General features: G+C 48.1%; 1 protein-coding gene across 1 annotated transcript in view; it reads left to right on the forward strand.

Moving 5' to 3' along the window:
• The window catches only part of LOC144589897 (uncharacterized), a 35,816-nt gene extending 21,465 nt beyond the window's left edge, over nt 1–14,351 (forward strand). The window contains exons 4-8 of the mRNA XM_078394878.1: nt 725–817; nt 2,763–2,929; nt 10,507–10,678; nt 10,779–10,844; nt 14,329–14,351. Of these exons, the coding sequence (XP_078251004.1) occupies nt 725–817; nt 2,763–2,929; nt 10,507–10,678; nt 10,779–10,844; nt 14,329–14,336 (506 nt within the window). The 3' untranslated portion in view covers nt 14,337–14,351. The remainder of the gene's footprint in view (nt 1–724; nt 818–2,762; nt 2,930–10,506; nt 10,679–10,778; nt 10,845–14,328) is intronic.
• Nucleotides 14,352–15,729: the final 1,378 nt, after the last annotated feature.

Genomic DNA, 15,729 nt, shown 5'->3' on the forward strand with positions numbered 1-15,729 from the left:
CAAGAGGAGTTGAGTATAGGAGCAAAGAGGTCCTTCTACAGTTGTACAGGGCCCTAGTGAGACCGCACCTGGAGTACTGTGTGCAGTTTTGGTCTCCAAATTTGAGGAAGGATATTCTTGCTATTGAGGGCGTGCAGCGAAGGTATACTAGGTTAATTCCCGGAAAGGCGGGACTGTCATATGTTGAAAGACTGGAGCGACTAGGCTTGTATACACTGGAATTTAGAAGGATGAGAGGAGATCTTATCGAAACGTATAAAATTATTAAGGGGTTGGACACGTTAGAGGCAGGAAACATGTTCCCAATGTTGGGAGAGTCCAGAACAAGGGGCCACAGTTTAAGAATAAGGGGTAGGCCATTTAGAACTGAGATGAGGAAAAACTTTTTCAGTCAGAGAGTTGTGAATCTGTGGAATTCTGTGCCTCAGAAGGCAGTGGAGCCCAATTCTCCGAATGCATTCAAGAGAAAGCTAGATAGAGCTCTTAAGGATAGGGGAGTCAGGGGGTATGGGGAGAAGGCAGGTGCGGGGTACTGATTGAGAATGATCAGCCATGATCACATTGAATGGCGGTGCTGGCTCGAAGGGCCGAATGGCCTCCTCCTGCATCTATTATCTATTGTCTATTGATAGTGGTGGATTGTGGTTCACAGTTCACTTCGCAATCTTTTCCTTCTTGTGTTAATCATTGTTTAATCCCACGATTATTATTCGGTTTACTGCAGAGCAGCAGAATATGGTAATACCTATCCACACCTTGGATGAAGATGGAAACAGGACTGCGGCTCCAGTGACCCCAACAACAAGAACGTACACAGGTTTGTTGCAGAATTCTTCAAGATATAAATGTTGTCTTGATATCTGGTTGCATCTAATGCATGGTCGACAGGTCAGAAGGATAAGGGATGAAGGAAGGGACTGAGAAAGAGAGGATGTTATCCTGCAGGCGGTAATTGAAAGGACAGAGGGAGTGATCATTGAGGCGATGAGTCATCCTCATTGAAGATCCAGATGTGCATTAATGCAGTGACTGGAGAGAGGCTTTCTGAGAAACTGAAGAGTATAAGATGGCACATAAAACATGGCGACTCTTGTATTTGGACTCTGTGCAGTCTGCACTGTTAGAGTTATTATGGTCAAGTTGTACCTTAGAGTCATATAGGCATACGGTATGGAACAAGGCTCACCTTGGACATGTCAAACAACATGGCCGATCTACTATAGTCCCACAAGCCTGTGTAAGACCCATGTCCCTCTAAACCTATCCTATCCATGTACCGTTTTTGTCATTTGTTTCTTGATTCTCCTCCTCTGGGTAAAAGACTGTGTGCATTGATCTATTCTATATTGTGGCCAAGCCACTACAATATAACAGATCCTGATCCTCGTGTACAGGAGGATGGTCACTGAACTTGGGTACACATGACAAAGTATCCATTGAAGCCAGGGAGCATGAGGCCACAGAGAGTGGAGTGAAGCTGGGTGGTTCATGCATGTGGAAGATAATCCTAGGAAGATTAGCTGGCATCAACTACAGGGTTGCCTCAGGCGATAATTGCATCTGCACCTCTTCATCAGTGCATTCGTTTAATGTGCGTTTTTTTGCTGTGATCTGTTCTCTGTCTGAACACCGGCTATGGAGATGATCACACTCCCCCAGTGCCCACTCTTCCCGTGCCAAACGCTGCCCCATCCCCCTGGGGCCCATGTTCCCTGGTCACACCGTCACATCCTCCTCGGTTCAGACGCTATCCAACTCTCCCCTGCTCACACGTTGCCTCAGTCTCTCCGATTCTTCAGACTGATGGCAGAGTTAGCCGTAAGCTGGCAGAGAGGTGCGGCAACACAAAGCCTGGCAAGTGAGATGGATGTTATTGAGGAGGTTTTTTTTGATAGGTAGGTGGTTGAACAAAGGCTAGAGATGAAACATCAAGATGTTAGGCAGAAGGACTGAGTGTTGGAGATTGTGAAAATAAAGAAAGGAATACCGGAGGAAGGAAATGGGGAGGGGAGAAATCCGTGCGAGACTGTGGAGAGAGTGGGCGGAAATAAGGCGGGTGTGCGGTTTGGATTGTTACTTAATCTTGCGGAATTCAGTGTTCATACCATTGGATTTAAGGCGACCCAAGCGGAATGTGAAGTGCTGTTTCTTCAGTGAGCATGTGTCCAAGGACAGAGAGGTTGGTATGGCAATGGGACGAGAGTTGCAATGTTTGGCAATTGGTGAGACAAAGCATAGACTCGGCGACTGTTTTGCCGAACACTTCCGCTTTATCCGCCAAAACCTAGTGGATTTTCCGGTTGCTAACCATTTTTGCTCCTCGCGCAATTTTCTCCCACCCCCTCCCTTTCCACTTACATGAATTCATCTCACTGCACAATTTGCAATTCTTCACTCCATTTGTTTCACACCTGTCTTTTCATCTCTGGCCTTTCCCCAATTATCAGCCTATCAAAAACTCCCCTCACCTGTATCCACCTTACTTACAGTCTTTCACCTGTTCTTCCTCTTGTCCACATTTCTCCCCACTCACCGCCACCACAATCAGCCTAAAAAAGATCCAGACTTGAAACTTCACCTACAATATTCTCCAGAGATGATGGTTGACCCACTGAGTTCCTCCAGCAAATTGTCTTATTCCGATATTCTTCTTGGATCATTCTCATTAGGAGCCTGGAACACTCAAGGTGGGGGTTGCTGTTGTAGCGGGAGCCAAGGGTACTGATTCAGATGATGTTTTGTTTCTCGCTTTGAATACACAGATCTGACGCCTACATTGTCTGAGCTCCTGACACAGAGGAACGAGTACCAATTGTTCAAACTAACAAAATTCTATCGGGAGAGACTAAAACAGGCGATTGAAGAAGGGGTTGAAAGTCTCAGCTTCATGATGAGACCGGAGGGACATTTCACTAAACAAGAACACGTGGTAAGTGGAAGGATCACGGTGACTTCTGTTTCCCGTCACAGAACTGACGGCATTGGGGAAGAGTGACCAATGCCAGTCTCACTCACCTCGCACTCCCTGGGCTGAACAATGTAATGGACAATGCAATAATCTCTGATCGGTTTGTGTCCTGTAGATCTGGTATCAGGAATAAAACCTGTGACATGGGAACTTCTGAGAATTGTCCATTCTGATCCAGCTGTTCTTCCCACACATGCATCTTAGCACAACGGTCAGGGAGCAGTAAACTTGTAAACGAGAATCAAAAATGATAACACGTTTTATGTGGCATCAGTTTCATTGGTCGCATTTAGTTCAGTTCATTAAACCACAGAGGGCATTAGGCAAAAGCACAAGAACTGCAGATCCTGGTTTACAAAAAAAGGACATACTGTGTGTGCTGCATTAAATAACTCTGTTTGGAGATGCTGCCTGACCTGCTGAATTACTCTAAGACATTAAACTGTTCGCTTGTCATTCAATTGGGAAAAAAAAGTGCATTTGCTAAAAAAAAGGCAGCAGCAGCAATCAGCAGTAGCAGCAGCAGCAATCAGCAGTAGCAGCAGCAGCAAGCAGCAGTAGCAGCAGCAAGCAGCAGTAGCAGCAGCAAGCAGCAGTAGCAGCAGCAAGCAGCAGCAGTAGCAAGCAGCAGCAAGCAGCACCAAGCTGTGTTGCTTGGGAAGTAGTGTGTGGGGATTGTGTGGGGATAGTAAGGAGTAAGACCTGTGTGATCTCCCGGACTAGTTTTGATCGCCTAGCTTGGGGTCGGAGAGGAATTTCCCGGATTTTTCCCCAAATTGGCCTGGGTTTTTTATCCGGTTTTCGCCTCTCCCAGGAGATCACTCAGTTCTTTTGGGTGGGCGGTTGGAGCGGTTGGAGCAGCGGCCGGGCGGTAGGTTTAGTAACCGAGCACGGGGCTTTGTTTGGAGAGTATGAGTGCCAGGGCAGTTTTTTGTTCTGGGTGTCGGATGTGGGGAATCTGGGAGTCTGATAGTCTTCCAGACATCCACATCTGCGCCAGGTGTGACGAGATGGGGCTCCTAAGGGACCGTATTAGGAACCTGGAGCGGCAGATTGATGACCTCCGTCTGATCAGGGAGAGTGAGGAGGTTATAGATAGGAGTTACAGAGAGGTGGTCACTCCTACACCACGGGAGGTAGACAAGTGGGTCACTGTAGGGGGGGCAAGGAACAGAGGCAGGGACTAGGGAGTACCCCGGTGGCTGTACCCCTTGGACATAAATACTCCTGTTTAAGTACTGTTGGGGGGGACAGCCTACCTGGGGGCAACGACAGTGCCCGGGCCTCTGGCAAGGAGTCCGGCCCTGTTGCTCAGAAGGGTAGGGAAAGGAAGAGGAGAGCAGTAGTAATAGGGGACTCTATAGTGAGGGGGTCAGATAGGCGTTTCTGTGGACGCAGTCGGGAGACCTGGATGGTGGTTTGCCTCCCTGGTGCCGGTGTCCGGGATGTGTCTGAGCGTGTCCAGGATATCCTGAAAGGGGAGGGAGAGGAGCCAGAGGTCGTGGTACATATAGGTACCAACAATATAGGTAGGATAAGGGAAGAGGTCCTGAAAGGAGAATTCAGGGGGCTAGGAAGAGAGTTAAAAAAAAGGACTTCCAAAGTAATAATCTCAGGCTTACTGCCTGTGCCACGCGATGGTGAGAATAGGAATGGAGTGAGGTGGAGGATAAATACGTGGCTGAGGAACTGGTGCAGGGAGCAGGGTTTCAAGTTTCTGGATCATTAGGACCTCTTCTGGAGGAAGTATGACCTGTACAAAAAGGACGGGTTGCATCTGAACCCGAGGGGAACCAATATCCTGGCGGGGAGATTTGCTAAAATAACTGCGGAGACTTTAAACTAGTACGGTTGGGGAGAGGGACTCAAACACAGATAGCTAATAGGCAGTGTGTGAGGCAGGAGGCAGAAAAGGGAAACACTCAGACCCAATATGTAGGAGAGAAAGAAGGGAAAAGAAATAAACTGAGAATAAGAAATGATGGGTCCCTTAAATGTGTATATTTTAATGCTAGGAGCATTGTAAGAAAGGTGGATGAGCTTAGAGCCTGGATTGACATCTGGAAGTATGATGTTGTGGCGATCAGTGAAACATGGTTGCAGGAGGGTTGCGATTGGCAATTAAATATTCCAGGATTTCATTGTTTCAGATGTGATAGAATCGGAGGGGCAAGAGGTGGGGGTGTTGCATTGCTTGTCAAGGAGGATATCACAGCAGTGCTTTGGCAGGACAGACTAGAAGGCTCGATTAAGGAGGCTGTTTGGGTGGAACTCAGAAATGAGAAAGGTTTAGCAACACTTATAGGGGCGTATTATAGACCGCCAAATAGGGAACGAGAATTGGAAGAGCAAATATGTAAGGAGATAGCAGATATTAGTAGTAAGCACAGAGTGGTGATTGTGGGTGATTTCAATTTTCCGTATATAGACTGGGAATCACATTCTGTTAAAGGGCTGGATGGTTTGGAGTTTGTAAAATGTGTGCAGGGTAGTTTTTTGCAGCAATACGTAGAGGTGCCTACCAGAGAAGGGGCAGTGTTGGACCTCCTGTTAGGAAATGAGATGGGTCAGGTGACGGAGGTATGTGTTGAGGAGCACTTTGGGTCTAGTGATCATAATGCCATTAGTTTCAATATCATTATGGAGAAGGTCAAATCTGGACCAAGGGTTGAGATTTTGGATTGGAGAAAGGCTAATTTTGAGGAGATGAGAAAGGATTTAAAAGGAGTGAAATGGAAATTGTTGTTTTATGAAAAGGATATAATAGAGAAATGGAGGATATTTAAAGGTGAAATTTTGAGAATACAGAGTCTTTATGTCCCTGTTCGGTGGAAAGGAAAGAATAATAATTTGAAAGAGCCGTGGTTTTCCAGGGAAATTGGACACGGTTCGGAAAAAGAGGGAGATATACAATAAATATAAGCGGCAGGGAGTAAATGAGGTTCTTGAGGAATATAAAGAATGTAAAAGGAATCTTAAAAAGGAAATTAGAAAAGCGAAAAAAAGATATGAGGCTGCTTTGGCAAGTAATGTAAAAGTAAACCCCAAGGGGTTCTACAGATATGTCAATAGCAAAAGGATAGTGAGGGATAAAATTGGTCCATTAGAGAGTCAGAGTGGACAGCTATGTGCTGAGCCGGAAGAAATGGGGGAGATATTAAACAATTTCTTTTCTTCGGTATTTACCGAGGAGAAGGATATTGAATTATGTGAGGTAAGCGAAACAAGTAGAGTAGTGATGGAAATTAGGAGGATTAAAGAAGAGGAGGTACGGACACTTTTGAAAAATATAAAAGTGGATAAGTCTCCAGGTCCTGATAGGATATTCCCTAGGACATTGAGGGAAGTTAGTGCAGAAATAGCAGGGGCTATGACGGAAATATTTCAAACGTCATTAGAAACGGGGATGGTGCCGGAAGATTGGCGCATTGCGCATGTTGTGCCTTTGTTTAAAAAAGGTTCTAAAAGTAAACCTAGCAATTATAGACCTATTAGTTTGACGTCTGTGGTGGGAAAATTAATGGAAAAGATACTTAGGGACAATATATATAATTATTTGGATAATCAAGGCCTGATTAGAAACAGTCAACATGGATTTGTGCCTGGAAGGTCATGTTTGACTAATCTTCTCGAATTTTTTGAAGAGGTTACCAGGGAAATTGATAAGGGCAAGGCTGTGGATGTTGTCTATATGGACTTCAGTAAGGCATTTGACAAGGTTCCACATGGAAGGTTGGTTAAGAAGGTTAAATCGTTGGGTATTAATAGTGAGGTTGCAAGATGGATTCAACAATGGCTGAATGGGAGATACCAGAGGGTAACGGTTGACAATTGTATGTCAGGTTGGAGGCCAGTGTCTAGTGGAGTGCCCCAAGGATCTGCGTTGGGTCCACTGTTGTTTGTCATTTACATTAATGATCTGGATGATGGTGTGGCAAATTGGATTAGTAAATATGCAGATGATACTAAGATAGGTGGAGTAGTTGATAGTGAGGTAGATTTTCAAAGTCTACAGAGAGACTTGGGCCTTTTGGAAGGGTGGGCTGAAAGATGGCAGATGGAGTTTAATGCTGATAAGTGTGAGGTGCTGCATTTTGGTAGGACAAATCAAAATAGGACGTACAGGGTAAATGGTAGGGAATTGAGGAATGCAGTGGAACAGAGGGATCTGGGAATAACTGTGCATTGTTCCCTGAAGGTGGAATCTCATGTGGATAGGGTGGTGAAGAAGGCGTTTGGTATGCTTGCCTTTATAAATCAGAGCATCGAGTATAGAAGTTGGGATGTAATGTTAAAATTGTACAGGGCATTGGTGAGGCCGAATCTGGAGTATGGTGTGCAGTTCTGGTCGCCAAATTATAGGAAGGATGTCGACAAAATGGAGGGTGCAGAGGAGATTTACTAGAATGTTGCCTGGGTTTCAGCACTTAGGCTACAGAGAGAGGTTGAACTGGTTGGGTCTTTATTCTTTGGAGCGTAGAAGGTTGAGGGGGGACTTGATAGAGGTTTTTAAAATTTTGAGAGGGACGGACAGAGTTGACGTGGGTAGGCTTTTCCCTTTGAGAGTGGGGAAGATTCCAACAAGGGGACATAGCTTCAGAATTGAGGGACAAAGGTTTAGGGGTAACATGAGGGGGAATTTCTTTACTCAGAGGGTTGTGGCTGTATGGAATGGGCTTCCGGTGGAAGTGGTGGAGGCTGGCTCGATTTTATTATTTAAGAGTAAATTGGATAGGTATATGGATAAGAGGGGATTAGAGGGTTATGGTCTGAGTGCAGGTAGATGAGACTAGGTCAGGGAGAATGGTCGGCGTGGACTGGTAGGGCCGGACAGGCCTGTTTCCATGCTGTAGTTGTTATATGTTATATGTTATATGTTATATGCTAAAATCTATAATCTGAACAAACAATATTCAGCAGGTCAGTTATGCGCGCATCTGTGGGAAGAGGAGCCGAGTTAATATGCAGTAAAAGGAGGGGATGAGCTGCAGGAAATGTGCAAGAGAGGGATGTCTTTGATCGGGTGTAACTGGGGTAGGTATAGAAACAAAAAAGTTATCTGGTCAATGAGTGAATGCGGGCTCAGAGTGTAGGAAAATAACTGCAGATGCTGCACAAATCGAAGGTATCACAAAATGCTGGAGTAACTCAGCAGGTCAGGCAGCATCTAGGAGAGAGGGGATGGGTGACGTCAGGTCTAGACCCTTTTTCAGACGGATGTCTGGGGGCGGGACAAAGAAAGTATATAGGTGGAGACAGGAAGACAGTGGGAGAACTGGGATGGGGAGGGGGGAGGGGTAAAAGAGAGAGACAGAGAATCTATCTAAAGTTGGAGAAGTCAATGTTCATATCGTTGGGCTGCAAGCTGCCCAAGCGAAATATGAGGTGCTGTTTCTCCAATTTCCGCTGGGCCTCACTGTGGCACTGGAGGAGGCCCATGACAGAAAGGTCAGACTGGGAGTGGGAGAGGGAGTTGAAGTGCTCAGCCACCGGGAGATCAGGTTGGTTAAGGCGGACTGAGCGAAGGTGTTGAGCGAAACGATCGCCGAGCCTGCGTTTGGTCTCGCCGATGTAGGGAAATTGACATCTAGAGCAGCGTATACAATCAATGAAGTTGGTGGAGGTGCAGGTGGACCTCTGTCTCACCTGGAAAGACTGTTTAGGTCCTTGGACGGAGTTGAGGGGGGAGGTAAATGGACAGGTGTTGCATCTCCTGCGGTTGCAGGGGAAAGTGCCCGGGGAGGGGGTGGTTTGGGTACGAAGGGACGAGTGGACCAGGGAGTTACGGAGGGAACGGTCTCTGCTGAACACAGAAAGGAGAGGAGTTGGGAAGATGTGGCCGGTAGTGGGGTCCAGTTGTAGGGGAAGGAAATGTTGCAGGATGATTTGTTGGATTCGCTGGCTGATGGGGTGGAAGGTGAGAATGAGTGGGATTCTGTCCTTGTTACGAATGGGGGGAGGGGGAGCAAGAGCGGAGCTGTGGGATATAGAGGATGTCCTAGTGAGAGCCTCATCTATAATGGTAGAGGGGAAGCCCCGTTGCCTGAAGAATGAGGGACAAAGGTTTAGGGGTAACATGAGGGGGAACTTCTTTACTCAGAGGGTTGTGGCTGTATGGAATGGGCTTCCGGTGGAAGTGGTGGAGGCTGGCTCGATTTTATTATTTAAGAGTAAATTGGATAGGTATATGGATAGGAGGGGATTGGAGGGTTATGGTCTGAGTGCAGGTAGATGAGACTAGGTCAGGGAAAATGGTCGGCGTTGACTGGTAGGGCCGGACAGGCCTGTTTCCATGCTGTAGTTGTTATATGTTGTTATATATATGTTGTTATATCACTGATGCCCTAGTGTGGAACACCTCATCCCGGGCGCAGATGCGGCGTAGACGGAGGAATTGGTAGTAGGGGATAGACTTTTTGCAGGAGTTAGGGTGGGAAGAGGTGTAGGCCAGATAGCTGTGGGAGTCATTGGGTTTGTAGTAGATGTCAGTGACTAGTCTGTCTCCTGTGATGGAGATGGTGAGGTCCAGAAACGGGAGGGAGATGTCGGAGATAGTCCAAGTATAGTTAAGGGCAGGATGGAAAATGGTGGTGAAATGTATGAAGTCAGTGAGTTCTGAATGGGTACACGAGGTGGCACCAATGCAGTCGTCGATGTAGCGGAGGTAGAGTTCGGGGATGGGGCCGCTGTACGACTGGAACAGGGATTGTTCGACGTACCCGACAAAGAGGCAGGCGTAGCTAGGGCCCTTGCGAGTGCCCATAGCTACGCCTCTGGTTTGGAGGAAGTGGGAGGCGCCAAAGGAGAAGTTGTTAAGGGTATGAATCAGCTCTGCCAGGCCGAGGAGAGTGTTACTAGATGGGGATTGGCTGGTTCTACGGTCGAGGAAGAAACGGAAGGCTTCAAGACCATCCTTGTGGGGGATGGAAGTGTAGAGTGACTGGACATCCATGGTAAAGATGAGGGAGTGGGTGCCTGCAAACCGGAAGTTACCGAGGAGATGGAGAGCATGTGAGGTGTCTTGGACGTAGGTGGGGAGGGATTTGACCAGTGGGGATAGGATGGAGTCGAGGTAGGTGGAAAGAAGTTTGGTGCGGGTTCAGATTGGGTAAGAATGTAGATGAAATAACATAGTAGCTTCAAAATAACATAGTAGCTTCAAAATGCCGAGCAGGAAGCAATGCAGGCTGGACTGGACACATCCATTTCTAGTGGGATAGTGTTTATGTGAGCCCAAAATGAATTGGATAAATTTCCCATCCATATCAACACAGCCATTGTTGACCTAAATGGCCTGTTCCCGTGCTGTACTCTGCTGTGTTCTCGGACACTGCCAGGTGTGAAGCGCGTTTCACACTGTCAGGACTCTGGGAGTGCACAGTTTGTCAGCCCAGTGTCATGGGTGCATGAACAGGCAAACCAATGCCTGCCTCTATGCTCAATAATACCAGAATATCCCATTGCTGAATCGCTAATACACCCCCCCCATTAGCACTGTCTCATTCACTTCTCAATATATTCATTGTTGTTCTTCACAGAATATCAGTGAGCTCGCGGTCAAGGGAAACCGGAGTGACTGTTCGACCCTCTTCCTAAGTCTGGTGATGGAGAAAGGCAACCGGCCCCGGCGGGTGATGTGGGAATCCTTTGTGAAAATGCAGAATGAATTACCAAAGCTGGACAAAATACTGAAAGAAATCCAGAAGCTCGGTACGGCAAATCAACACACTGAACTGAATATCACTTTGGAACACTGGTGTTAACAATGTTATTCAAGTCTGGTTTAATGAATGCTCTTTGATTTGAACAGGTCCTGATCCACAAGAATACATGAACATCACCAGTGGTTTATCTGAATTATCCTCTCATATGGAAGGTGAGTGTTGAAATGTACAGTTCACACCAATGACTTGTTAAAATTGATGTAATACTGAAACTGTTTGTTCAGAGCTTTGCAGAATCGAAAATCAGAAGATCAAACCTTAAGCAATTGTTCGACTGAAAGTAAGCATGCAGGTACAGCAGGCAGTGAAGAAAGCTAATGGCATGTTGGCCCTCATGACAAGATGAGTTGAGTATAGGAGCAAAGAGGTTCTTCTGCAGTTGTACAGGGCAGGTCCTTCTGCTGTTGTACTAGTGAGACCACACCAAATTTATGTCTCCAAATTTGAGGAAGGACATTCTTGCAGCAAGTGCAGCGTAGGTTTACTAGGTGAATTCCAGCAATCGCGGGATTGTCGTATTTTGAAAGACTGGAGCGACTGAGCTTGTATACACTGCAATTTGAAAGGATGAGAGTAGATCTTATTGAAACATATAAGATTATTATGGGATTGGAGAAGCTAGAGGCAGGAAACATGTTCCCAATGTTGGGGTAGTCAAGAAGCAGGGGCCACAGTTTAAAAACAAGTTATGGGCCATTTAGAACGGAGATGCGGACATTTTTTTCACTCAGACAGTTGTAAATCTGTGGAATTCTCTGCCTCAGAAGGCAGTGGAGGTCAATTCTCTGGATGCTTTCAAGAGATTTAGATAGATCTCTTAATGAAAGCGGAGTCAGGGGGTAGGGGAAGAGGGCAGGAACGGGGTACTAATTGTGGATGATCAGCCATAATCACATTGAATGGCGGTGCTGGCTCGAAGGGCCGAATGGCCTATTGTCTATTCTCTATTGACACGGGGATTCTCTATGGATTTCTTCTTTGTCTGTGGATTCAAGTGCAGCTTAGTTTAGTGTACTGTCACATAGTGACAGTACTGTCATATGGTGAGGTACAGTGAAACGTTTTTGTTGCGTGTTACCCAGTCAGCAGAAAGACAAGACATGATTATAATCGAGCCATATACAGTATAGATAAATTATGAGGAAATAACGTTTAGTGCAGGGTAAAAGGAGGAAAGTTCGATCTAGGATTGCCCGCGTGTAACCAAGGAGGTAGATGGTAGTTTCCAGATCACCCGATCTCTGACATACACCGGAACTATTACACTGCATTATTTCAACTCTTCCAGGCGTTAATTGTACAAGGCTTTGCAATGCATCAGGTTGTGGGTAAAATCAGTGATATCCAGTGCACACCTGGGGGAGAATGTGTGCGCAGTGATGCCCCACACACTGCTGGCAGGGTTCTTCACACACGGGGAAACCCCACACACTCCTAGATGGGTCCTGACACACTGTGTAACCACACACACTCTTAGATGGGTCCTGACACACTGTGTAACTCCACACACTCCTAGATGGGTCCTGACACACTGTAACTCCACACACTCCTAGATGGGTCCTGAAACACTCTGACCCCACACACTCCTAGATGGGTCCTGACACACTGTGTAACCCCACACACTCCTAGATGGGTCCTGTACACCATGAGCTACAACCCCTCCTACTGCTGGATCCTGGCCCTGACACTGGGCCCCTTCTTCACACAAACACACCGGGACTCGCAGCGAGTTCCCAAGACCATCACCCAACTATATTGCTACTTTATTTACAACATCCTGATAAACCACGGCCGTGAGATTGAGAGCCCCCGTGAGGTGTTACTGAGGGTTGGTCAGATGGCCTTCACTGGAGTGTCCGAGAAGAACATTGTGTTCACAGATGGAGATTTGATCAAGTACAATCTGCAGCCTTCCCAGTTCCTGTCCGGGTTCCTGATGGAACTTTTGGAGAGAGAGGATTCAGCCCGGAGCGTGGTGTACACCTTCCCGCACCTCACCATCCAAGAGTTTGTAGCCGCACTCGCACAATTCCTGACTGCAGATACCAGGAATACGCTCAAACTCCTGTTTGAAGCCCACAGCTCGACAGACGGGCGATTTGAGGTATTTCTCCGTTTTGTTGCTGGTCTCTCCTCCCCACGGTCAGCTCGGGTCCTGGAGGAGTTTCTGGGTCCATTTCCTCATCAAACAATCTGCCGAGTGATTGACTGGGTGAAGGAGGAGGTTAAACACCAGTCTGGAAACACAATGAGTGTAGCTGGTAAGCGGAGCCTCCTGAACACGCTGCACTACCTGTTTGAGTCTCAGAATCCTGCACTTGCTCAGCAGACACTGGGATCGGTGGAAACACTTTCATTCCGTGGACAGGGACTGACCCCGATTGATTGCGCGGTCCTGTCTCATGTCATCAGGCACTGTGATACAATCAAACACCTCGATCTGGGAGACTGTCGCATTCAGTGTGAAGGTCTCCAGCGGCTGGGACCGGTTCTGCACAAGTGTCAGTACTTGGGGTAACTGTCCGTTTGACGCTAACACTGACCTGTAAAATTGTTTCACTATTTTGTTCTTCCGTCCAGCAACCTTTCTATGGGGCCGGCCGTCACAGTGCACGGCACCCCTCCTCTTTTACACTACCAGGACCGCCGGTGGTCTACTCCGTCCCCCCCCTCCATCGGGTCGCCGGTGGTCTACTCCGTCCCCCCCTCCATCGGGTCGCCGGTGGTCGACACCGTCCCCCCTCAACCAGGTTACCGGTGGTCGACTCCGTCCTCCCTCCCCCGAGTCACCGGTGGTCCACTCCGCCCAACCCCTCCCCTGGGTCACCCGTGGTCGATTCCGTTCACCCCTCCACCCTCCTCCCTCCCCCGGGGTCGCTGGTGGTCGATTCCGTTCCCCCCTCCCCCGGGTCGCTGGTGGTCGATTACGTTCTCCCTCCCCTGGGTCGCTGGTGGTCGACTACGTTCCCCCCTCCTCCCTCCCCCGGGTCGCTGGTGGTCGACTCCTTCCCGCCCTCATCCCTCCCACGGGTCGCTGGTGGTCGACTCCGTCACCCCCTCCTCCCTCCCGCGGGTCAACGATAGTCGGCTCCGTCTCCCTCTCCCGGGTTGCTGGTGGTCGACTCCTCCGCCCCCCCCCCTCCCCGGGGTCACCGATGGTAGCTGCCGTTCTCCCACCCCCACGTCACGTGTGTTGCAGGCGTTCTCTGCACGGGAAACTTTTCCGTGTCGTCGGGGAATGAGAATAAATGGTAAAAGTCACCAAACACCACAACGACAGAGATTTATTCAACAATTTGCTGAGGCGCTTCCAGAAATATCAGTTTCGGAGAAGTTATCTGAGCCCCGGGGTTTGTATCAGTTTGTTCCTTACTCTGTCTGTTTGTGTTTAGATTGGGATACAACGACCTGGGTGATTCAGGAGTGAAAGTGGTGTCTGCGGCTCTGAGGAACCCGGACTGTAAAATACAGAGACTGGAGTAAGTCCCAGACTGTGAGAGATTGTGTTTACAGTCACTGGGTGTCTGACACTGAACATTAATATGATCAGTAATTGTGTAACTGATAAACACTGGGGATTTGCACCGTCTCCTGTCTCTCTGTGTCCCTCACCCTCACTCTCTCTCTCATCTCCAGGCTGCTGACTGTCGGTCTCACACATTCTGGAGCCGAGGATCTCGTCTCCGCTCTCAGTACAAACCGCTCACTGACGGAGCTGGACCTGAGTGATAATAAACTGGGCGATTCCGGAGTGAAACTGGTGTCTGCGGCTTTGAGGAACCCGGACCGTAAAATACAGACACTGGAGTAAGTCCCAGACTGTGAGAGATAGTGTTTACAGTCACTGTGTGTCTGACACTGAACATTAATATGATCAGTAATTGTGTCACTGATAAACACTGGGGATTTGCACCATCTCCTGTCTCTCTGTGTCCCTCACCTTCACTCTCTCTCATCTCCAGGCTGGGCAGTGTCGGTCTCACAGATTCTGGAGCCGAGGATCTCGCCTCCGCTCTCAGTACAAACACCTCACTGACGGAGCTGGAGCTGACATACAACTCCCTCACAGACCGATCTGTTCCCGGTCTCCGCCGCCTCATACTGACCCTCCCGATACTGGAGCGGATCAGGTGAGTGTTTGTGTTAATGTTTATTGTGATAAAATATCAGGGGATGTGCGGGCTTCTCCTGTGATTTAGTTCTGTGAGTGTTGTTGAAATATCAACCGCAGTCCCTGTTCCTGACACTGATGTTTAATCTGTTTATTTTGTCTTTATTCCTGGGCTTGTTTCAGGCTGTGGGGGAATGAGTTCAGTGCAGATGGACGGAACCAGCTGGAGAGTGCGAGGATTCAGATCCGGACTGAGAGTGGACGTGTGAACATCTCGGGGTGTAAACGTCACCGCCCTGGGGACGGGAATATTGTTGGCCAAATCCCCGCCCTCCCCTTTAAACGGCCGCCCTCCCCTTTAAACTGACGCTCTCCCCTTTAAACTGTCGCCCTCCCCTTTCAACTGTCGCCCTCCCCTTTAAAAGGCCGCCCTTCCCTTTAAACGGCATTTAAATCCGGTGCTTCCCCCCCAGTGGGGGACCGGGGAATTGCATCTGGACCTGCAGGGTCTCGGATGTGTCTTTCTTTATCATAGACAATAGACAATAGGTGCAGGAGGAGGCCATTCGGCCCTTCGAGCCTGTACGCACCGCCATTCAATGTGATCATGGCTGATCATTCTCAATCAGTACCCCGTTCCTGCCTAATCCCCATACCCCCTGACTCCGCTATCCTTAAGAGCTCTATCTAGCTCTCTCTTGAATGCATTCAGAGAATTGGCCTCCACTGCCTTCTGAGGCAGACAATTAATCCCACAGATTCACAACTCTCTGACTGAAAAAGTTTTTCCTCATCTCAGTTCTAAATGGCCTACCCCTTATTCTTAAACTGTGACCCCTTGTTCTGGACTCCCCCAACATTCGGAACATGTTTCCTGCATCTAACGTGTCCAACCCCTTAATAATCTTATATGTTTCGATAAGATC

Source organism: Rhinoraja longicauda, unplaced genomic scaffold (assembly GCF_053455715.1).
Source record: "Rhinoraja longicauda isolate Sanriku21f unplaced genomic scaffold, sRhiLon1.1 Scf000086, whole genome shotgun sequence".
Lineage (NCBI taxonomy): Eukaryota > Metazoa > Chordata > Chondrichthyes > Rajiformes > Arhynchobatidae > Rhinoraja > Rhinoraja longicauda.